Source organism: Mus pahari, chromosome 13 (genome assembly GCF_900095145.1).
Source record: "Mus pahari chromosome 13, PAHARI_EIJ_v1.1, whole genome shotgun sequence".
Taxonomy (NCBI): Eukaryota; Metazoa; Chordata; class Mammalia; order Rodentia; family Muridae; genus Mus; species Mus pahari.
In genome coordinates, this window is record NC_034602.1 from 22,246,203 (window position 1) to 22,263,702 (window position 17,500).

The following is a 17,500-nucleotide window of genomic DNA, read 5'->3' on the forward strand; positions in this document are numbered from 1 at the left end:
CCCACCCCAGCTCTGTCTCCCATCTCAGTTCTTCTCCCACCCCAGCTCTGTCTCCCACCCCAGCTCTGTCTCCCACCCCAGCTCTGTCTCCCACCCCAGCTCTGTCTCCCATCTCAGTTCTGTCTCCCACCCCAGCTCTGTCTTCCACCCCAGCTCTGTCTCCTAACTCCCGGCTCAGCCTCTGTAGCCTGCTGCTCCTGCCCCCGTGCGTGTCAGAAGTCAGGGATACTCACCACACAGCCCTGAGCTACCGAGTAGATTAAGACCACTATGAACACACACAAGGCGGTGCGGATCTGGATCGTCAGGCACCCTGGAAAACACTGAACAAAAAAAAACACCTCACTTTAGGCCTCGAGGTGCAGCTCAGTGGCAGAGCCAGTGACTAGTATGTATAAGGCTTGAGGCTGTAACCCCAGTAACACACACTGGGGTGGCAGGGGAACAAGGAGGAAGGAAGGGGGAAAGAAAGGAGGTAGGGAGAGAACTTTAACAAATATCCTATGACTGAGAAGTACTTCTGTGTTCTCAGCAAGACATCCAAATGAGGCAGGATGTGAAAAGCCCCTTGCTGGCGCCTAGAGCAGTGGGTCAAGACCCCTTCGGGGGTCAAAAGACCCTTTCACAGGGGTCACCTAAGACCGTCAGAAAGCACAGATGTTTACATTACCATCCATAGCAGTAAAATTACAAAATTACAGGCATGAAATAGCAAAGAAAATAACTTTGTGGTTGGGGTCAGCACTGCGTGAGAGGCTATATTAAAGGGTCTCGGCATTAGAAAGGTTGAGAACCACTGGACTAGAGGCTTGCTAGCTCCTCATCTTCTAAGGAAAGGTCTTGTATGGGTTCATCTATTTCCCATGTGAAGAACTTGCCAAGAAACAAAACAAAACAAAAAACTCAAAACAACAGCAACAACAACAACAACAACAACACACACACACACAAACAACTAAAGTGTTTGAGTTTAAAGGAGCAACACTCATCTCCCCTCCCAGGCACTGAGACTTGGTAGAGCAGCTAGTAGAAGCACTGGGTACTTTTACTATTGCATTCTCTGACCTCAGGAATTCCATACACCCTTCCCTCTCCTGCCTCCCCATCTCCCATACTCTCTCCCCCTCTGTTTCTCTCCCCCTTCATGTTCTGGAAGTTTATCATCACAGACAGGTTTAATATAATTCTTTAGTGCAAAATCGTTATTTTTTTAAATCTATTTACTTCACAATCTAACAATACCTAACAGGTGCTTTCATGGTTGACACGGGAAGCTCTTTATGCTCGCCATCCAAAAATCAAGAGTATAGATTACAGTATACCACCATAGCACCCAGTCAAGGCTGACACCCCCAAGTAGGTAGCTAATGGATCTTTTGGATGACATAGAGGGCAGAGTCCTCTGATCTAGAGGCCTGGCAGGAGTCCAGTAGACATAAAGCCGGGATTGCTACCACATGTTGGCCACCTCAAGGAAGGCCAGCAGTGGACAAACACTAAGGGGCAGAGAGAGAGACAGTGCAACATGAACTAGTCATCCGACTTGAAGCTGCCCTGAGTCTCCCTCTGATCCCTCACTGCCCTGTGCTCAGTATTCATTCTGTGAATGTGCTTGATGAGTTGAGTAAGAGGAGAGACGTCTTCAGGAACTGCAGCCAATACACCTGGCACTATGGCCACTGTGGAGGGAACCATATCTACGCTGTCAATGCCGCAGGTAGACATGTCCTGTCAGTTGTCCCTCATCCCACCTGTGTGACTGGCCATGCTAGATTCTCTCGTGGCTGGCCTAACTTCCTGCCAGCGGACCTGCCTGCTGTCTCTCAGCATTTACTCCACCGTCTGTCCCCATGGCCTCTGCCACAGCCTAGTCAGCCCCGAGATGAAGCCCAGATGCAACACCCAGCCCAGCGGACAGCGGTCGTTGTATGCTGGCTTAGCTCACTAGCCCTGATCTGCTGCATTCTTGGGGAATTGAGTCCCAACGCCTCTGTCCCCACAGAGTACACGTCCCTTTCTGCTTCCTGGGTGTCAGCCAGCCTGACTTCAGACACCAGAGAAGTCCAACCCCTGAAGCTCTGGGAGCTGCTACTTCAAAAACACGTATTTAGGAAATATTCCATGCTGCTTTCAGTGGAACGGGGCATGGGCAGCAGAGGCCAGCTGGCTTGAATGTTGACATCCAGGAGGTGACTGGCCTGAGTCCCCATCAAGGAGGACAGCTGTGTTTTCAATAAAGGGCGTGGTTTTAGACAGGTCATCGCAGTTGGATCTCACAGGACATGCTCTTTAAAGAGCCAGGTGGTGGTTGGGTTTGAATATTAGTTTTATGATTCCAGGTCATGAGACTCAGGGGATTGGGGTCCCCTGATGAGATGCTGGGCGAGGATCCAAGGTTTCTGCATTCCTCAGCTATACTCTGGGCTACTGCCCATTCCACACCCCCACACCCCCATCTTCACACTTTTTGCATGTATTGTGCTGTTTGAACACCATCAGGTACACACACCAGCTCCCATCAACGCAGACAAAATAACAGGCTTCAAGAACTACCATCTCTTTGTCACGCTATCATTGAAATTCTATGACAAAGGCAAGATTATTTGAAGCCCGTGAATTTCAAACTAAATGTCACTCAACCTACGGAAGAGAACAAGCTGTAAATGCGGTCTTAATATAGAGTATCTTTTAAATTTAAAAAAGAAAGGCAAGATGTACCCCCGTAATAATGGTGGAGTTAAATGAGCGAAGCTAGGCTGAACCCTCTCGAGAGGGTTGCAGTTTTCGATAATTATACCAAAGTAAAGCTGAGGCCTGGCATCACCAGGAGGGGTGTGCTGGAGATGGGGCACCGGGAAGGAGGCTGAGCCTATCAGAAAAGGATGCAGGTTCAAGAGAAACAGAACTCCAAGCTGGGCTGGAGAGGCAAGGTTATGATGCCCAACCTTTGCTTCCAAAATCCAAGTTGCACTTGAGCATCAGGGTCACAACAGCACAGATAGCCTACCTGGAACATGCCCACCTTGGATCAGGGGCATGGATCCATAAGGAACAAGCTACCCTTGTCTGTCCAACCAAGCAGCAAAGCCCATACCTCAGGATCCTTCTCATCAATATCTACCACCCACACATTGTGCCAAGAAGGCTGCTCCTAAAACAAGGCACAATGCACAGTCCGCTGAACTTAACCAGCACCTGCCACAGGGACAGATGCCTTCTACTTGCCACTGAGAATCAAGGATGGAACCGCTTTGCCATGCGACTACACAGGGAACACTCGGGTACTTGGTCTCGGACACAGGCTCACATACCTGGGCACGTGAAGAAGACACACAAACATACCTGGACCCGTGTGATGTGCAGGTACAGGGTACAGGCCACCAAGAAGCAGATGGAAAATACCAGCAGCAGCAGGACAGCCACACTCCTGGGGACAGAGAGCACACAGGTCACTGCGAGGTAAGGGTCAGGTAGGATGTATCAGCTAGGATCTCAGAACCGGGCCTCTCCTCCTGGTCCCCACACCTAGACCCCCAGGAGGAAGCCTTGCCAATATCCATTTGCCACAGGTCCCTGGGTAATTACTTCACCTGGATCGTTCCTTTTGAAGTCATCTGAGGTTCCTGGATGAGGTACCCAAGACTATCACCATCCATACTACCTCACCCTAGAGTTTAACCTTGGCTGCAGGCGAGACCTTCCCTTCTAATGGAGGAAGTACCCAACTTCACAGAGCTGCACTATTGATACCTGTCTGGGAAAGACGTTGTTTCTAGAAAAGCCTGACCTGTAGACAAAACCATCTGGTAGACTGTCAGGTTTATAGTTGTCTGTACAGCCCACAGACAGACTTCCTGTACTTAGCAGGGAGAGAGAACTTCTATGTGCTTTCTGAAAACTTGAAGGAGACATTATGCCCTCAAGGTCGGTCACACTAGGAAACAGGAGCTGGAAGAAAAGGACATTGGAGACATTCCATGTCTTCCTGGCTCCAAACTCTGCAAACTTACACTGACTCAAATGATGGTAAGTGCCATTTAAATCACTATGTTGTCTTCCTTTTCAGAGCCAATTGTTTTCTCAGGTGGATGCTTTTAAAAGTGATGTGGACCCAGGAAGAAGAACGGGCATATGTTCTCCTCAGAAGTCCCTCTGAGGACAACAGTGTGTGGCACATGATAGAGAAGACACACACACACACACACACACACACACACACACACACACAAAGTCTTAGAGCTCAGCAACTTCAAAACTAAAAACAGTGATCCTGGTATATGCCAGCAGGCTTGTCAAGTTGCTACCTAAAGTGCATGAGGAAGAAGGACAAGTGGCCAGTGATCTCCTCAAAATGCTAGGTGCAACGGGTGGGTAATTAGAAAATGGATCTGGAGCATGGAAGGAAACCCAAGTCCACCCCCAGTCTTTGGTCTCAGAGTGAAATGGGCTCAAACCCTTGGCCCTCACACAGTGGCATTATTTGGGTAGGTTGCCAAACCTTTAGGATGCGGAGCCTCGTGGGAGGAAGTGAGTCACAGAGGATGTGGTTCAAGTCACACATGCCCCACTTCTACATCCATTTGGATGTGGGCAAACAGGCTCAGGCTCCTCCCACCAAAGCTAACAGTCTCTCCTGGGGCCACGCTTCTCCTGCCAGGAAGAACCGTACCTCCACATTGTGACCCCACATCAACTCTTCGTACCTTCAGTTGTTTCTTGTCAGCTATTTGATCACAGAAACAAGAAAAACAAGCAGTGCCCCTAGAGGCCTGGACTCCTCAGCCTCCTTCCCACAGCGTTGATTAACACAGGGTCCACACTTACTGTGGGATTACCAGAAGGTAGATAAGCCCAAATAAGGCAGCCAGGATGAGGGCGAGGACAACGGCGCTGGTGAAGTACTCGTCCTGAAGCTGGTGGTACTGTGAAGGAAGGAAGAGAGGGGGTGGGGAAAGAGAGCATGGCATGGGGACAGAGAAAGACAGAGAGAGAACCAAAGGTTAATCAGCCCATCAGAAGACCACCGCCAGAGCCTCGGGGACAAGGACAAAGTCCCCACAACACTTACTTTTTGTTCTCGTTCCACATGCTTGTACTTCAGGGTAAAGAAGTTCAGATCAGCCATCTCCAGCTCTGTCTGGCGGGCTTCGAGGAGACGACTGATGTACCTGTTGACACGTGTACCGGGAGTGGTGTAGACCACATTCGTAGAGAAAGACGAACGGTTTCTGAGCTTTTCCGAGGCTGTTCTCAATGCCCTCCGCTGCAGCCACGGTGGAAATAGAGGAAAGAGTATCAAATGTTTCTTCAGCTTTAGAACAAAAGCACTCATGGGCATTGCCGGCTAGTTACCCTCACCTGCTTTTCAGAACTCTGAGACAATGTCATAGCCCTGCCCCCTGCTGGCCAGAGATGGCACAGGGGGTGTCCTACCACCCAGTATTCAGGTCCCCAGGCCTGGACGAGCAGCCTACTAGCCTATGCAGAGAGGGATGCTGGCACAAGCCCACATACGCAAGAAGGGAGAAGAAGTGCGTTGCGAGGGCAGGTGGTCTCTGCCATTGATGGAGGAATGGCGAGAAGTGACAGTTAGCCAGGGCTGAAAGGAACAGAATGTGAACCCCTCTTCCAGGTACCATGTGACAGGTGCAAGAAGGTCCCAGCTTGTGGAAAGGCAAACCGAGTCTAACCTGTGGTCTGACCCTCAGGGACTCAGCAGAACTCCGATGCTTCGATACCTCAGCTGAAGACAGGTTACTAAGATATTATAGTACAGCAGCAGAAAGGATGCAGCGAACAAACTTCCCCACCATGTTCCAACCAAACAGGAAAACAGACAACACACACACACACAAGGCTATGAGGGTAGAAAGTGAGAGTGGGCTTTCAGAACCCTGGGCCTTAAAGAGAACCATGGGTGGCAAGTGGTCCTGTGGGGGGCATCTATTGTCATATCTATCTCAGGCTAGGAGCCCAGGACTGGAAATGTCAGTGGATGCAGGCCATGAGAAAAGCCACTGTCTCTTGGTCAAATGATCAAGAACGGGAAGCCAGAAAAGCACAAATAACCAACCACACAATTGCAGCCAAAGATCACGTGAAAGTCTGTTCACCAAGCATCCGCAGCTTCCCAATTACACCAGACGTAGCCTACTTCCTGAACCTGCATAACAAAATGGTACCCTACTGCATTGTGTCAGGTCTAAGGACAGCAAAGTACCAGAGGCAGATCACCTTGACCCACACTCAGAAGTAGTTCTTAAAATACAACATCTAGTTCTTGCTCAAAGAAAATAATAATGCAAACATTAACTTACAGGGATCACTTCCTAGTCTAGTATTCATAGCTCAAAGCATCAAAACAAATGGTAAAATCCTATATATCTTAAGAGTTTGAAAGAGAAAGAATGACCTTGCTTAAGACTATTGTCTAGCTTAATTATTAAGTGGGAAAGAGACACAATAGCACTGTTTACAGTACATATTATCAATGACCAAGAAAATCCAAGGTAATTTAAAAAGTCACCGCAATCGGTTTCAATTAGTGAGACAAGCCATTATCTTCAGTAAATAAACTCATAGACGATAATCATCTGTCGCCATTTTTAATCAAAAAAAAAAAGCTCAGGAGACAGCCCAGATAAGGTTCGATCAGACTGGTAACAAGGAAGAAAACACACAGTATCCAGCACTTGGCAACACTCCAAGCTTGCTAAATCGGACACTGCAGAGGCAGAAGTCAGGGTTTATACACCCCATGGACAGAGCAAGATGCCTGGGAGAGCCCAAGCTGGCAGCAGCACTGCAAGATGGAGCAGATGCCTCATTAGCCCAGCAGTCTCACACAGGCCTTGGCTATCCACATACTGCTCACTAAGATGTCCATGAAAAGAGATGTGCCAGCATCCGTAAGCACGATGGTACCTAGAAAGGAAGTCCCTGTTTGCCATTTCGCTGCTTGGGAAGTCAGGCCTATGCCTATGCCTGAAGGTCATTCAGCCACGAAGAAAAAGCCTGGATCCGAATGGGACTCCAAATGCCCAAAGTGTGTCCAGGGCAGAACAGGCTCAGCTCGTGGTCACCACCAGCTTTACATACAAGCTGATTTCCAGAATGAAACAGAAGGTGAGAAGCAATCCAGAACACTTGATTTCTAGATCATGCACACAAGTGTCTCTTATGTGCTTTAAATCAATAAGCTTAGATTTAAAGCTATACAAAACGAGAGAGAGAGAGAGAGAGAGAGAGAGAGAGAGAGACAGAGACAGAGACAGAGACAGAGACAGAGACAGAGACACAGAATGAGAATATGGAGAAATTTCTGGGTGGAGAACAGGGAAATAAATATGTTTCAAATATCAGAAAGCAAGAATAAAGAAAGCCCCCGTGCCAACTGTGGCCCTCAGCAGCCACTTCCGATGACAGCGTTATAACCTCTGACCGGTGGCACATCCACTTAAGCAGAGCCAAGAGGCACCAGATACATTTTACAGAATGCCCAGGAATTAAAACGTGCTTACACCAACAGAAGTATCATTGCCTGCTTCAGTTAGTAAAAACATAAAAGCCCCGGATATCAATGACATCCATATAAGGCATCTCTCCTAAGATTAGAAGTCTGTGCAAAGTCTGAAAACTCAGACTGTCAGTGACACAAGGACACCTGCATGATATGCCGGGGCAAGAGAAGGAGGAACAGCCAGACAAACTGCTTCTACAATCTAATGAAGTTCCTTCAAGCATCCCAGTCCCCAACACTTACGACACGGAGAGGGTCACAGTACTGGGCCTTTATCTGGGGGATGGTGGTGGATGACAAATGTTTTTCATTTGCTTTTCTGGTGCGTTTGTTTGTTTTTGTTTGTTTTTGTATTTTGAGATGTCATCCATAACTAATACCTTCATGGGCAGGAAAGTATCCAAAGGCCATAGAGAACGACTGTAAACGTGTTTGGGGGCCTGGGCTACACTGATGGGATTCATCCCAGAGGTACTAACAGCAGCAGCTGCAAAGGCCAGAGCAGAAACAGCAAGTGTGTGGAAGACTCACTGCCTGGGGGCTCAGTCCAGGGCTAGAGTCTGGGAAAGGAGATTATCTATAAATTCCTTTATTAAATTATTAAAAGGACATCATTTCAGTGACACTTCATAGAACACAGCGGGACAGGCTTCATTCAAGACCTTGCAAGAGGGGCAGAGGTCATGCAAACAGGCTCTTGATTCAATTCAGAGTGTGGCCCAACAGCCGGGGATGTACAGTCAAGGAGAAAGGAAGGCTCTACGGACAGAAATCTACTCAGGGTAGACATCAGAAGTCAGAAGCATTCTGGGTAAGTGAGCAGGATTCCTGAGCAGGATTCCTGAGCAGGTATGGGATGAAGAATCTGGCAGACACTGAAGCTGATGAGAGATTAAGGAGGGAAGATTCTTGCTAAGACTATGAACACCAGATCTCCTGACACCACCACCGTGTGTGTGTGTGTGTGTGTGTGTGTGTGTGTGTGTGTGTGTGTGTGTGTGTATGGGGGGGATGTCTGTGTGTGCCTGTGTGGTCTGCTATCTACATGACTAAGGCTAAACTTCCTACTACCTGTGACAGAAGCCAAGCTTTTAATAATGCAGCCTCCGGTTGCCTGGCACACATAAAGACTAATTCTCCCTGACCCGATCCACCAGGAATGAAGTCCTTCGAATATTATCAGATAAAGTTCTAGCAAAGAGGAGCTCCCACACGCAGATCCTTGTGGCAAGGAACCACCATAAGCAAGAGGCAACAGAGCCTTGCTTTGTCCTGAAAAACACCTCTAACTATACCAGGAAGTTTCTTTAAATGGCATAAAATCAGTGATGTCAGAGAAAGCAGTGGTGGGAAAGGAAACAGGGTGGAGCCAACAGGCACCAGGTAAAGCCAGTGTAACCTCAGAGGGCTACACAGAGAGGGAGGGAGATGGGGAGCCAGCCGACTTCAGGCTCCAGTACTAGTGGATTCAGCGGCTGTGGTCACGAGCATCCACAAGGGGGCATTAGAGCCCAAAAGTGCACCCCATGCTCTTTGGTATGCCTCCAGTAGGAAATAATTGTAGGGCTCTAAGAAGGGAAATCCCAGTCACTGGCCATGTGTGGTTGAAGTGAAGTCCTGGACACCACCACATGCCCAGAAGATCTGAAGACCCACAAGTGACTGCCTGACTCCTCCATGACAGAAAGCCCTGGTGTGGGAGAAGGCCTACCACACTGGAGCCTCGTCCCTGGCTCAGCACTTGCTGCCAGCTTTGCTGTCCCTCTGCATCAAGAACCATGCAGAAAAGGCTCTGGGCATCTGTGGGATCACAGATGGTGACAGGCAAGGCAAAAGGTAAAACAGAAGCAAGCTGCTCAGAGGAAACAGATGTTTCTGGGGCAAGAAACTATCTCTTAGAAAATCTCAGCGAGAGGGCTGAGGAGAAGGCTCAGTGGCTAAAGCAAGAGTCGGGACGGGAACGCAGCTCCCACAGCCCAAGTCAAACCCGGCGGGCACGGCAGCCAGGCAGAGACAGTAGATGCTTTGAGTCAGTTGATTAGTTAGACTTGCAGTCCGGGCGAGCTCTGGGTTCCAATGGAAGACCCTGCTTCAAAGAATAACGTGGAGAACAATTGAAGATGGCCAACATCAACCATCAGCCTCCATGTACATGTGTCCACAGTGCACTCCCCCCAAACACACACACACACACACACACACACGCATTCACACATAATGCACACCACACACACATTAAAATTAAAATTAAATAAGAATCTTGGGCCAGTGAGATGGCTCAGCAGGGGAAGACGTCTGGTGCCAGGTTTGATACCTGAGTTTGGGCCCCAGAACCCACAGAGTAGAAGGAGAAAGCCAGCTCCTGCAAGCTGTCCTCTGACCTCCACATGTGTCCCAGGGGACGCAGGCAAGTGTATGCATACCCACTCACAAACATTATCAAGTTAGAAGTAATTCCAGTGAGCAGACAAAACTGGGGTTATTGTGGTTGTCTGGAATATTTATGAATCCCTGGGTTCAATCCCCTGTGTGAAATAAAACCAGATGAGATGGTACACGTTTGTAATCCCCATGCCTGGGAGGTAGAGTAGGAGAATCAGAAGTTCAAGGTCTATCCTCAGCTACATAGTGAGTTTCCAGGCAAGCCTGTGGTTTCTGACCTGGGAATACAACTCCATAAGGGAATTATTCATAAAAAAACAAAGACTACCTGGAATGTTTAAGAATTTTTCAAACATTGAATAGAAATGTTGGTTGGTAGAGTTGAGAAACCCTTTCCAGAAAACAGAAGGAAAGAGGTGGGGGCGGGGGTGGATCTTGTGTCAGCTCAAGAACTTCAACAGCCACATAATAGGCTTTCCAGGAAAAATGAAGGAAAGCGGGGAACATGAGCTTAGACCTAGATACACACCAAGTACAACACAATATAAAGCCCTGTGGAGCAGCAGCAGCAGCAGCAGCAGCAAGGAGTGCTCAGCCTTCTCTACCTTGTCGTCATCCTCGCAGGTCATCACGTTGGAGAAGGGGATCTCAGCCTTGAACATCTTCCGGCAGTGCATGAGCTGCACCAGCAGGTAGCAGACAGTCTTGAACTTCATCCTCTTGGCTGGTTTGATATCCGAGAGAATCAAGCCTGGGAATATCTACCGAACACAAGCGTAGGGGAAAATACTGTCAGTACCCAGGAATCTGCCACGTACCCAGCAAGGAAGACCCCAAGCCAGAGGAACGCCACTGGGGCTCAGAGTAAATGTCACCTCAAAGCTTCCCTGTCCCAGCATGCTTTGCTCTATACACAGGCCAGAAGTCTAGGTGGTAGGGCAAGCCTCTGCCTAACAGACTGTCACCATGGGGAACAGTCCACTCACCCCATGGCTTTCTCAGGACCAAATGAGCCAATATAGAAGGGAAAGCTCCAGGGCTCAGGACTTGCTTGCTCTTGCTCGGTATCCATCATCCGACACTGAGCCCAAAGCTGTCTCTCCCACAGCAACTCTGAGCCCAGAAAGAACGAGGGACCCAAAGTAGCCCAGTCATCCCCAGACGTCTGACTCCAGACTCTACGACCTCTTCTCTCTTACAGGTCGCCTACTATCTACACAAGGCAGACCCCACACATAGTATCTCCGGGGTCACACCCAGAGGAGCAGCGGTGGGTGCAGGAAGCGAGGACAACTGTTTTCTTTACAACTGTGTTTGGGCAAAGCTGCTTCATGAGTGAATGAGGGGGACTGTCTACCCACCTTCCTCCGATGGGATGGCACAATAAAGAAGGTCTCAATGTTGTGAGTTCTCAGAAAGGTGTTCCTCTCATGGCCATGACCTGGCTCCACCTCGTAGTCCCCGTTCAAGCACGCGAGGGTCGTCTTTGTGATGTGGACCTTCCTACAAGAGAAGAACACAGAGCTGAGTGAGAACTGACAAGTGTGACCGCACAGGTCCTGGGTGAGTCACACTGGGGTCACAACAGAGGTTACTCTGTTCAGGGCAAGATGCCTGAGATGTGCACACTCGTGTTCCAACTCACAGGTAACCTGGGAAGGAAGGACAGGAAGGCCCAGGCAAGCCAAGTGATGGGTGCACACCCGAGAAGGCAGGGCTGGGTCGGTGAAGGATGGAGGATGGAGGATCAGGAAGAGACCGAAAAGAAAGAAAGAACCAATCAGAAGATTGGAACAGAGACAACGAGAACAAAACAATTAGAGTTTAAAAGGGGAGAAATTTCACAGTCAGACCAATAAGAAGCTGAAGGTCATGGTTGCTGGTGGGCAGAGGGCAGAGGGCAGAAGGGCAGAGGGCAGAAGGGCAGAGGGCAGTAGAAAATAATATGGGAACCTCAACCCCTGCTTCTCTGACTCATGGAACTTCAGGCCATCTCTCCACTGCACTTCTCCTGGATTCCCTATAGGGAATGTTCATCATGTTCAAACTCCACAGATGACTGAGAAATGAGCAAGTGGGCAGGACATGACTGAGTCACTACAGGAAGCTCTAAAGTCAGAGTTCCCCATGTACAGGTTTGGGAAAATAAAACACAGAGGTAATACGATTACATGGGAATAGCCCATGTATCAGGACAAATCCCCATGCACAGAAAACCATCTGGTCCACACTGGTTTTCTGCAGGTGTGCACTGGACCTCAGCTGGGTCCCCTGGAGTGTCAAAGCAGAACTTACCCAAATACCCTCAGGATTCAGGCTTGAAATGAAGACTCCAGCAAAGGCACTCAGCCATCTTCCACCCAGACTCCAACTTACCCTGGTAAGCCAGCAGCCTCCATGACATTGGCCAGGGTCACGTCATTGGACCATACGTCATACTGCCACTTCCGTAGGCCCAGGACACCACAGAGGACCCTGCCGGTGTGTAGGCCCACACGCATGTTCAGGTCTACTTCAGTAGCCTCAGCCACGGATCTGTAACACAGTTATAGGGCACGGGGCTGAAGGTTGCCTGGCTGCTCCCTCAACGGGCTGCTGTGGGCTGCACCCTGAGGCCGCAGGCATAGGGCAACGGTCTGTATGGAGTTGTAACATGACAGATACATGGAGGTCTGGTCAGAGGAGCTAAAACTCAGTCGTACTAATGTTCAGTGAGCTCTGTGAGCTCCCAAAATAGACTTCTTGCCCTTCCTTATCAGGGATGTTCCCAAAGGGAACTGAGTCCATAACCTCAATGTAGGAAACGGTTCTGAGGAAATGGTTCTGGGGAAGTAGACGAGACACAGTGGGTGCAGAGGGAATTAAGGACTGGGGAACCCCAGTTAATCTGACCAACTGAGGATCCAGCACTATTGGCCACGGAGACTCAGCACCCTGGCGTGTAAGCCTGGGTCTGCTGACATTAGCTCTGACAATCTCTGCAGATTCTTCAGAGCTTTGCACCTCAATGCAGGTAAACCGCCTCCCGCCGGCTTTCTCTTCACTCCACTAATAGAGAATGCCAAGGAATGTTCCACGAAGGACCCTGGTAAGTACAGCCAAGCCCCTGTCACTGAGGCTGTGATCATATGGCAAACCATACAGCCTTCAGTGGGCCTCAGCCCCCTCTGCCCTCTGCCCTTTGTTATCACCTAGGAGGGCTCTGGCGGCCACATTTTCAGTCATAAAATAACATGCATGTATTGACTCCTTCCTCCCTCTACCTTCTCCCTGACTTCTGTTTACAAACTGCCCACCCTGGTCCCAGCAGGAACACCTGCACAGCATATCTCTGCACCCTCTGGCTAGCCCCCAGGGCCCCACCAGGTGCTCCCTTGAGTGGTCTTCTAACAGGACAGCTGTCCCTGCCTCTGTGTTTGGGTAGGCAAGATGTCAGAGCCAGATGCATCCCAAGAGCAGGGACCTGCATTGCTAACACTGATCAGTGAGTTTCGATGACCTCCAGAAGAGCATGTGCAGGTCAGACTATTGTTAAGGCTTTAAGAGCCACTTTGTTTTACACGTAAGTGAAACTTTAAAAATTTTAACTTTATTCCCAGGTGTCTGCCAATCTCTGGTAAGAGACCCTAAAAATAGAATTTGAATTTCAAAATCCACATGAGCAATGTTCGAGGAGACACCTTAGTGTTCTAGGATATATTCACCACTTCTGTTTCTGCAGCCACAAAAGGCAAGGCAGTCTGGGGACTGCTGGGACATGCATTTGTCCTGTCCTCAAATGTCCCCAGGCTCCCTTGGGCCTTCCAAGCCAGCAGTTCTGGACCCATGAAAGCTGGGATCTGCCAAAGTCCACATGGCCCCACATGTCTGGCACCCGGCAACTTCTGCCAACACTCAGTCTTTCCTGGCAGCTTCTGCCTCTGGTAAATCACAGCTGACACCATCGAATCCACAGCACCCCAGAGATTGTCTTCTAAAGAGACTGCACATCCAGCTGTTTGCCTGTGGCTCCGCTCGGCTCCCTGTACACAGGCACGTTCTGTCCAAATCCAACAAAAAACCCTTCACTTTCCAGGACACCGAGATTTCCGGACTCCTTTGTTCATCCTCCATGTCTTTCTTGTGTATGATCTCAGAGATGCTTTTTTACCACAGGTATTTTCTATGAAGGAACAATGCAGCCCTGGCCCTGACCTTTGGTGCTGGATCCCAATAGGATGAAGCCAACCCTCCCCCCCCCCCCCCAGGAAACTGGCTGACATAAAACCCAGAGCAAAGATGAAAGGCCGAATCTCTGTTCTGTTCAGCACAAACCTACTGAGTTCACGCCTCTTGGCCATTCTTCCAGGCACTACAGATACAGCTGTGTACACAATGGAAAAAAAAAAAAAAAAAAAAAAAGGAAAAGGGAGGAACGGACACTCTAAAGGGTGATTTGCTGTCGGCTAGGCAGAATTTTTCCAGAAGTGATGACAATGCATTTGCCTGAGGCAACCCCTAATCTCCATCCTAGAGACTAGCATGATAGAAGAACATGGCAAACACTTTCAACCCAATATGTCCAAAGTGCATCCTGGACACGTGGGCTCTTAACTGCCCCTCCAGGGCCTTGGCTTCACCATCTATAGAAATGCACTCATCAGCTATATTATACAGGCTAGGGATCCCCAGGTCCCCTAAACGTTATGACAGATTCTGTGAGGAGAGTGGAATTTTGGGAAGACACACAGCACCCTCCACCCCACAGAAAACTGCTTCTTAAAACTATCCATGAGGCTGACTCTAAAACCCAGAATCCAGTCATTAGACAAAGTAACCCTCTAGGTTGGTCTATACCGAGAAACTGTGGCGTGTGCTGAGGCTCTCACACACACAGCTTAAGGAAGAGATATCTGAGCTTCAGCCTGGAGACCTCCGGCTAGTGACTTACTAATGGCACAGGCCGCACCAGCTCAGGGTAAACCACTTGGGGAAAACCTGTGCATTCCCATTAGCTTACTTCATCGCAGCAGTTGACAGACACACAGCTCAAAAGCAAGGGCACTGCTAGAGAAAAATCTATTTAGGAAAAAAGGTACACTGTGCACTTGGAGGGCATGTGGGAGAAGACCGTGGTCATTGTTCCCATCTCACGTGTGACAGCAGGGGCTTCCTGGTGACGGAGACAGACTTTGGACAGGCTCACGGGCAGCCCAGCAGAGGGAATCCTGGGGAAACCCGGCAGTGGAGGGCCTCCCTCTTTGGGGATGGCTCCTTCTGTCTGGAGGCTGGTGAATCAGCCCCTGCAGAGGCTGCTGAAATCCTCCCACTCAGCTCCTGCATCCGAGAAACCCTCAGTACTTCCTCACAACCACCGCTTCTCCATTCACAGGCAAAGGATGGAGCGTTCCAGGAAAATGAAGCTCACCCCAGGCTGGGAAGGAGGAACCTGCCGGCTCCTCTGCAGCCTCTGCAATCAGAGGTCCTGGGATCATTCAGAAAAATGGAGAGGGAGGGGTACAAGCAGAAAAGGGAGAAAGCATAGATGACATGAGGGTGGGAAAAGGCCCCCGACCTCTTCACCAGCAGGAGAAAAGTCCCAGTGAGCTCTGCCACAGGAGCCTGTCCTTGTGGGCATCTGGGAGCGGAGCTCAGGAGGGGTTACTCTAATGCCTAAGCAGCAGAGAAGTCCTTGAGAGGCCCATCAATGTAAGGCCAGGGGTAGCCTCATCCCTAGGATGAGGGAGGAGCCTGCCCTGCCAGCCCTGCCACAACATTTGAGAAGATGGCTCTAAAACCCTTTCTTCTAGGGTATTGCATTGCAAGGGTGTATAGTCAAGAAACACAGATGCTCTACAATTTAGCTTAGCAGGGGCTCGCTGTCCCACTCTGGGTCCACTCCAGAGCTGTCTATGATTACAGGACTGGGGCACACAATGCCCTTGACCTCTGAACCAATCAATGAAAAGAAAACAGGCATGCGTGGCCTGAGTTTAAAGGTTAGAAAGGAAAAATTAAGTAAATGTTTGTGTCTACCCCATAGATACGAAGATCCGAGGCGGTAAGATAACTAGATTTTATACAGTCACTGACAAGGAAGGGTCCTGATGCTCAGGCTGGGGAGAAATCAGGTCCAGTCTGAGAGCATTCTATCTGCATCTTCGTCTGGAACAATGCTTGTCCTGGCTCTTACAGTGACTGCAGGCCTTTCTTCTCTAGGCCATGTTCCTTTCCTGCACTAGCCCATCCTGTACGCACAAGTGTCAAAATGGATTATCACACTTTCAACAGCCTGCAATCCTGTTGCAGTTACTGCCAGCAAAGCCTCAACTGGACTGAGCAGGTGACCTTGGAGCCCTGACACAGCACTGTCAGGGAATAGTAGCCTACCCACTACCCTTTATCATTGTACCATGAATCTAAGAGATGTGCGGGAAATGGTTCCAGGAAAGAATTCCAGAATCTTCCAATAACCACACTGGTCTTTGGGTCCAGTCAGAACTCTCCAACCTACAGAAGACCTGTGGCCCCTGAAAATGGGCAGTTCTGGCCCCCAGGCTCAGCTATTGACCGGCGAGCCCTGGGACTGGGCTACGCTGTCCATCACTCAGAGATCTTTTAGAAAACGAGGTCATTTCAGAATCAACAGAATCCAAACCCTTCAAGTCCTCTGGCTTCCTCTAGATAGTGGGAGCTATTCCCAGTCCAGATGGCTCCAGACAGAAGGAAGATGTAGCTAAGGGCAAAGGCACTGCCCCCACATTGGTGCATACAGCACAAGGCCCAGCATGGCCTCTGCACGTGCGTGTGCTCCAGCATTGACTCCACTCATGCTCCTCACGCCACAGTGGATCCAAAGTCCCTAGACTCTCCACTCCAAGGTCAAGAAACAAAAACGCATGAACATCCTGCTCTGCCTGGACATGCTAGTCCTCTTGATAAACATGTTCTGTCTTGTATGTTTCTGTGCACCCCTCTGAAACAGGAACAAACACAGGCTGGTATGGCCAGAAGGGAAGGTGCCAGTTGCCATATGGAATCTTCCTGGGAGATCTAGAAGCCAGCCAATGCTGAGCACACATGGGCTATCCCTGGCTCTGTGCGATTCCCACAGGAAGAAAGGCTGTGAGCAGTCTCTTGGATCAAGAGTCAGAAATTCAGGTCATATAGAACTCTAGGATTGTGTCATTTTGAGGCTGAGGTACTTTTAAATGGAGAGGAAAGCAGTCCAAGAAGGCTAACACAAGGCTGCTCAGTCCCAGGGCTCACCAGCTCCTCATGACACGGCCAGAGACACAGAGTCAGAGAGTTTCTGCTGAAATCCTGGGGGAGCAGTGAGGAGACCATGAAGCAGAGCAAGTTGGGCAAGGTGGCGAGATACAGGCTCAGCCTCAGCAGGCAGATGTGGTATTTCCTGAGTAGCCACCAGACAGGGCCCTCCATAGAAATGCCTTAGAACCCAGGCACATGCCAGCCTCAAAAGAGAGACTAGGAGGAAAGAAAGTCCTGAGGCCCATGTGAGAAATAAGGTTCCTGATCATGGAGAGACCAAGCAAGAAGTAAAATTGCCAGGGAGAAAGGACAGGAAGGGATTCCTGCCTCCAGGACACATCCATTGTG

The 17,500-nt window shown here is 49.5% G+C and overlaps 1 protein-coding gene across 1 annotated transcript in view; it reads right to left on the reverse strand.

Moving 5' to 3' along the window:
• The window catches only part of Adcy1 (adenylate cyclase 1), a 115,245-nt gene that overhangs the window by 29,252 nt on the left and 68,493 nt on the right, over positions 1 to 17,500 (reverse strand). Inside the window, exons 6-12 of the mRNA XM_021210804.2 lie at positions 12,278 to 12,436; positions 11,263 to 11,404; positions 10,507 to 10,662; positions 5,069 to 5,263; positions 4,825 to 4,922; positions 3,343 to 3,427; positions 234 to 323 (exon numbers count right to left, since the gene is read on the reverse strand). Of these exons, the coding sequence (XP_021066463.1) occupies positions 234 to 323; positions 3,343 to 3,427; positions 4,825 to 4,922; positions 5,069 to 5,263; positions 10,507 to 10,662; positions 11,263 to 11,404; positions 12,278 to 12,436 (925 nt within the window). The remainder of the gene's footprint in view (positions 1 to 233; positions 324 to 3,342; positions 3,428 to 4,824; positions 4,923 to 5,068; positions 5,264 to 10,506; positions 10,663 to 11,262; positions 11,405 to 12,277; positions 12,437 to 17,500) is intronic.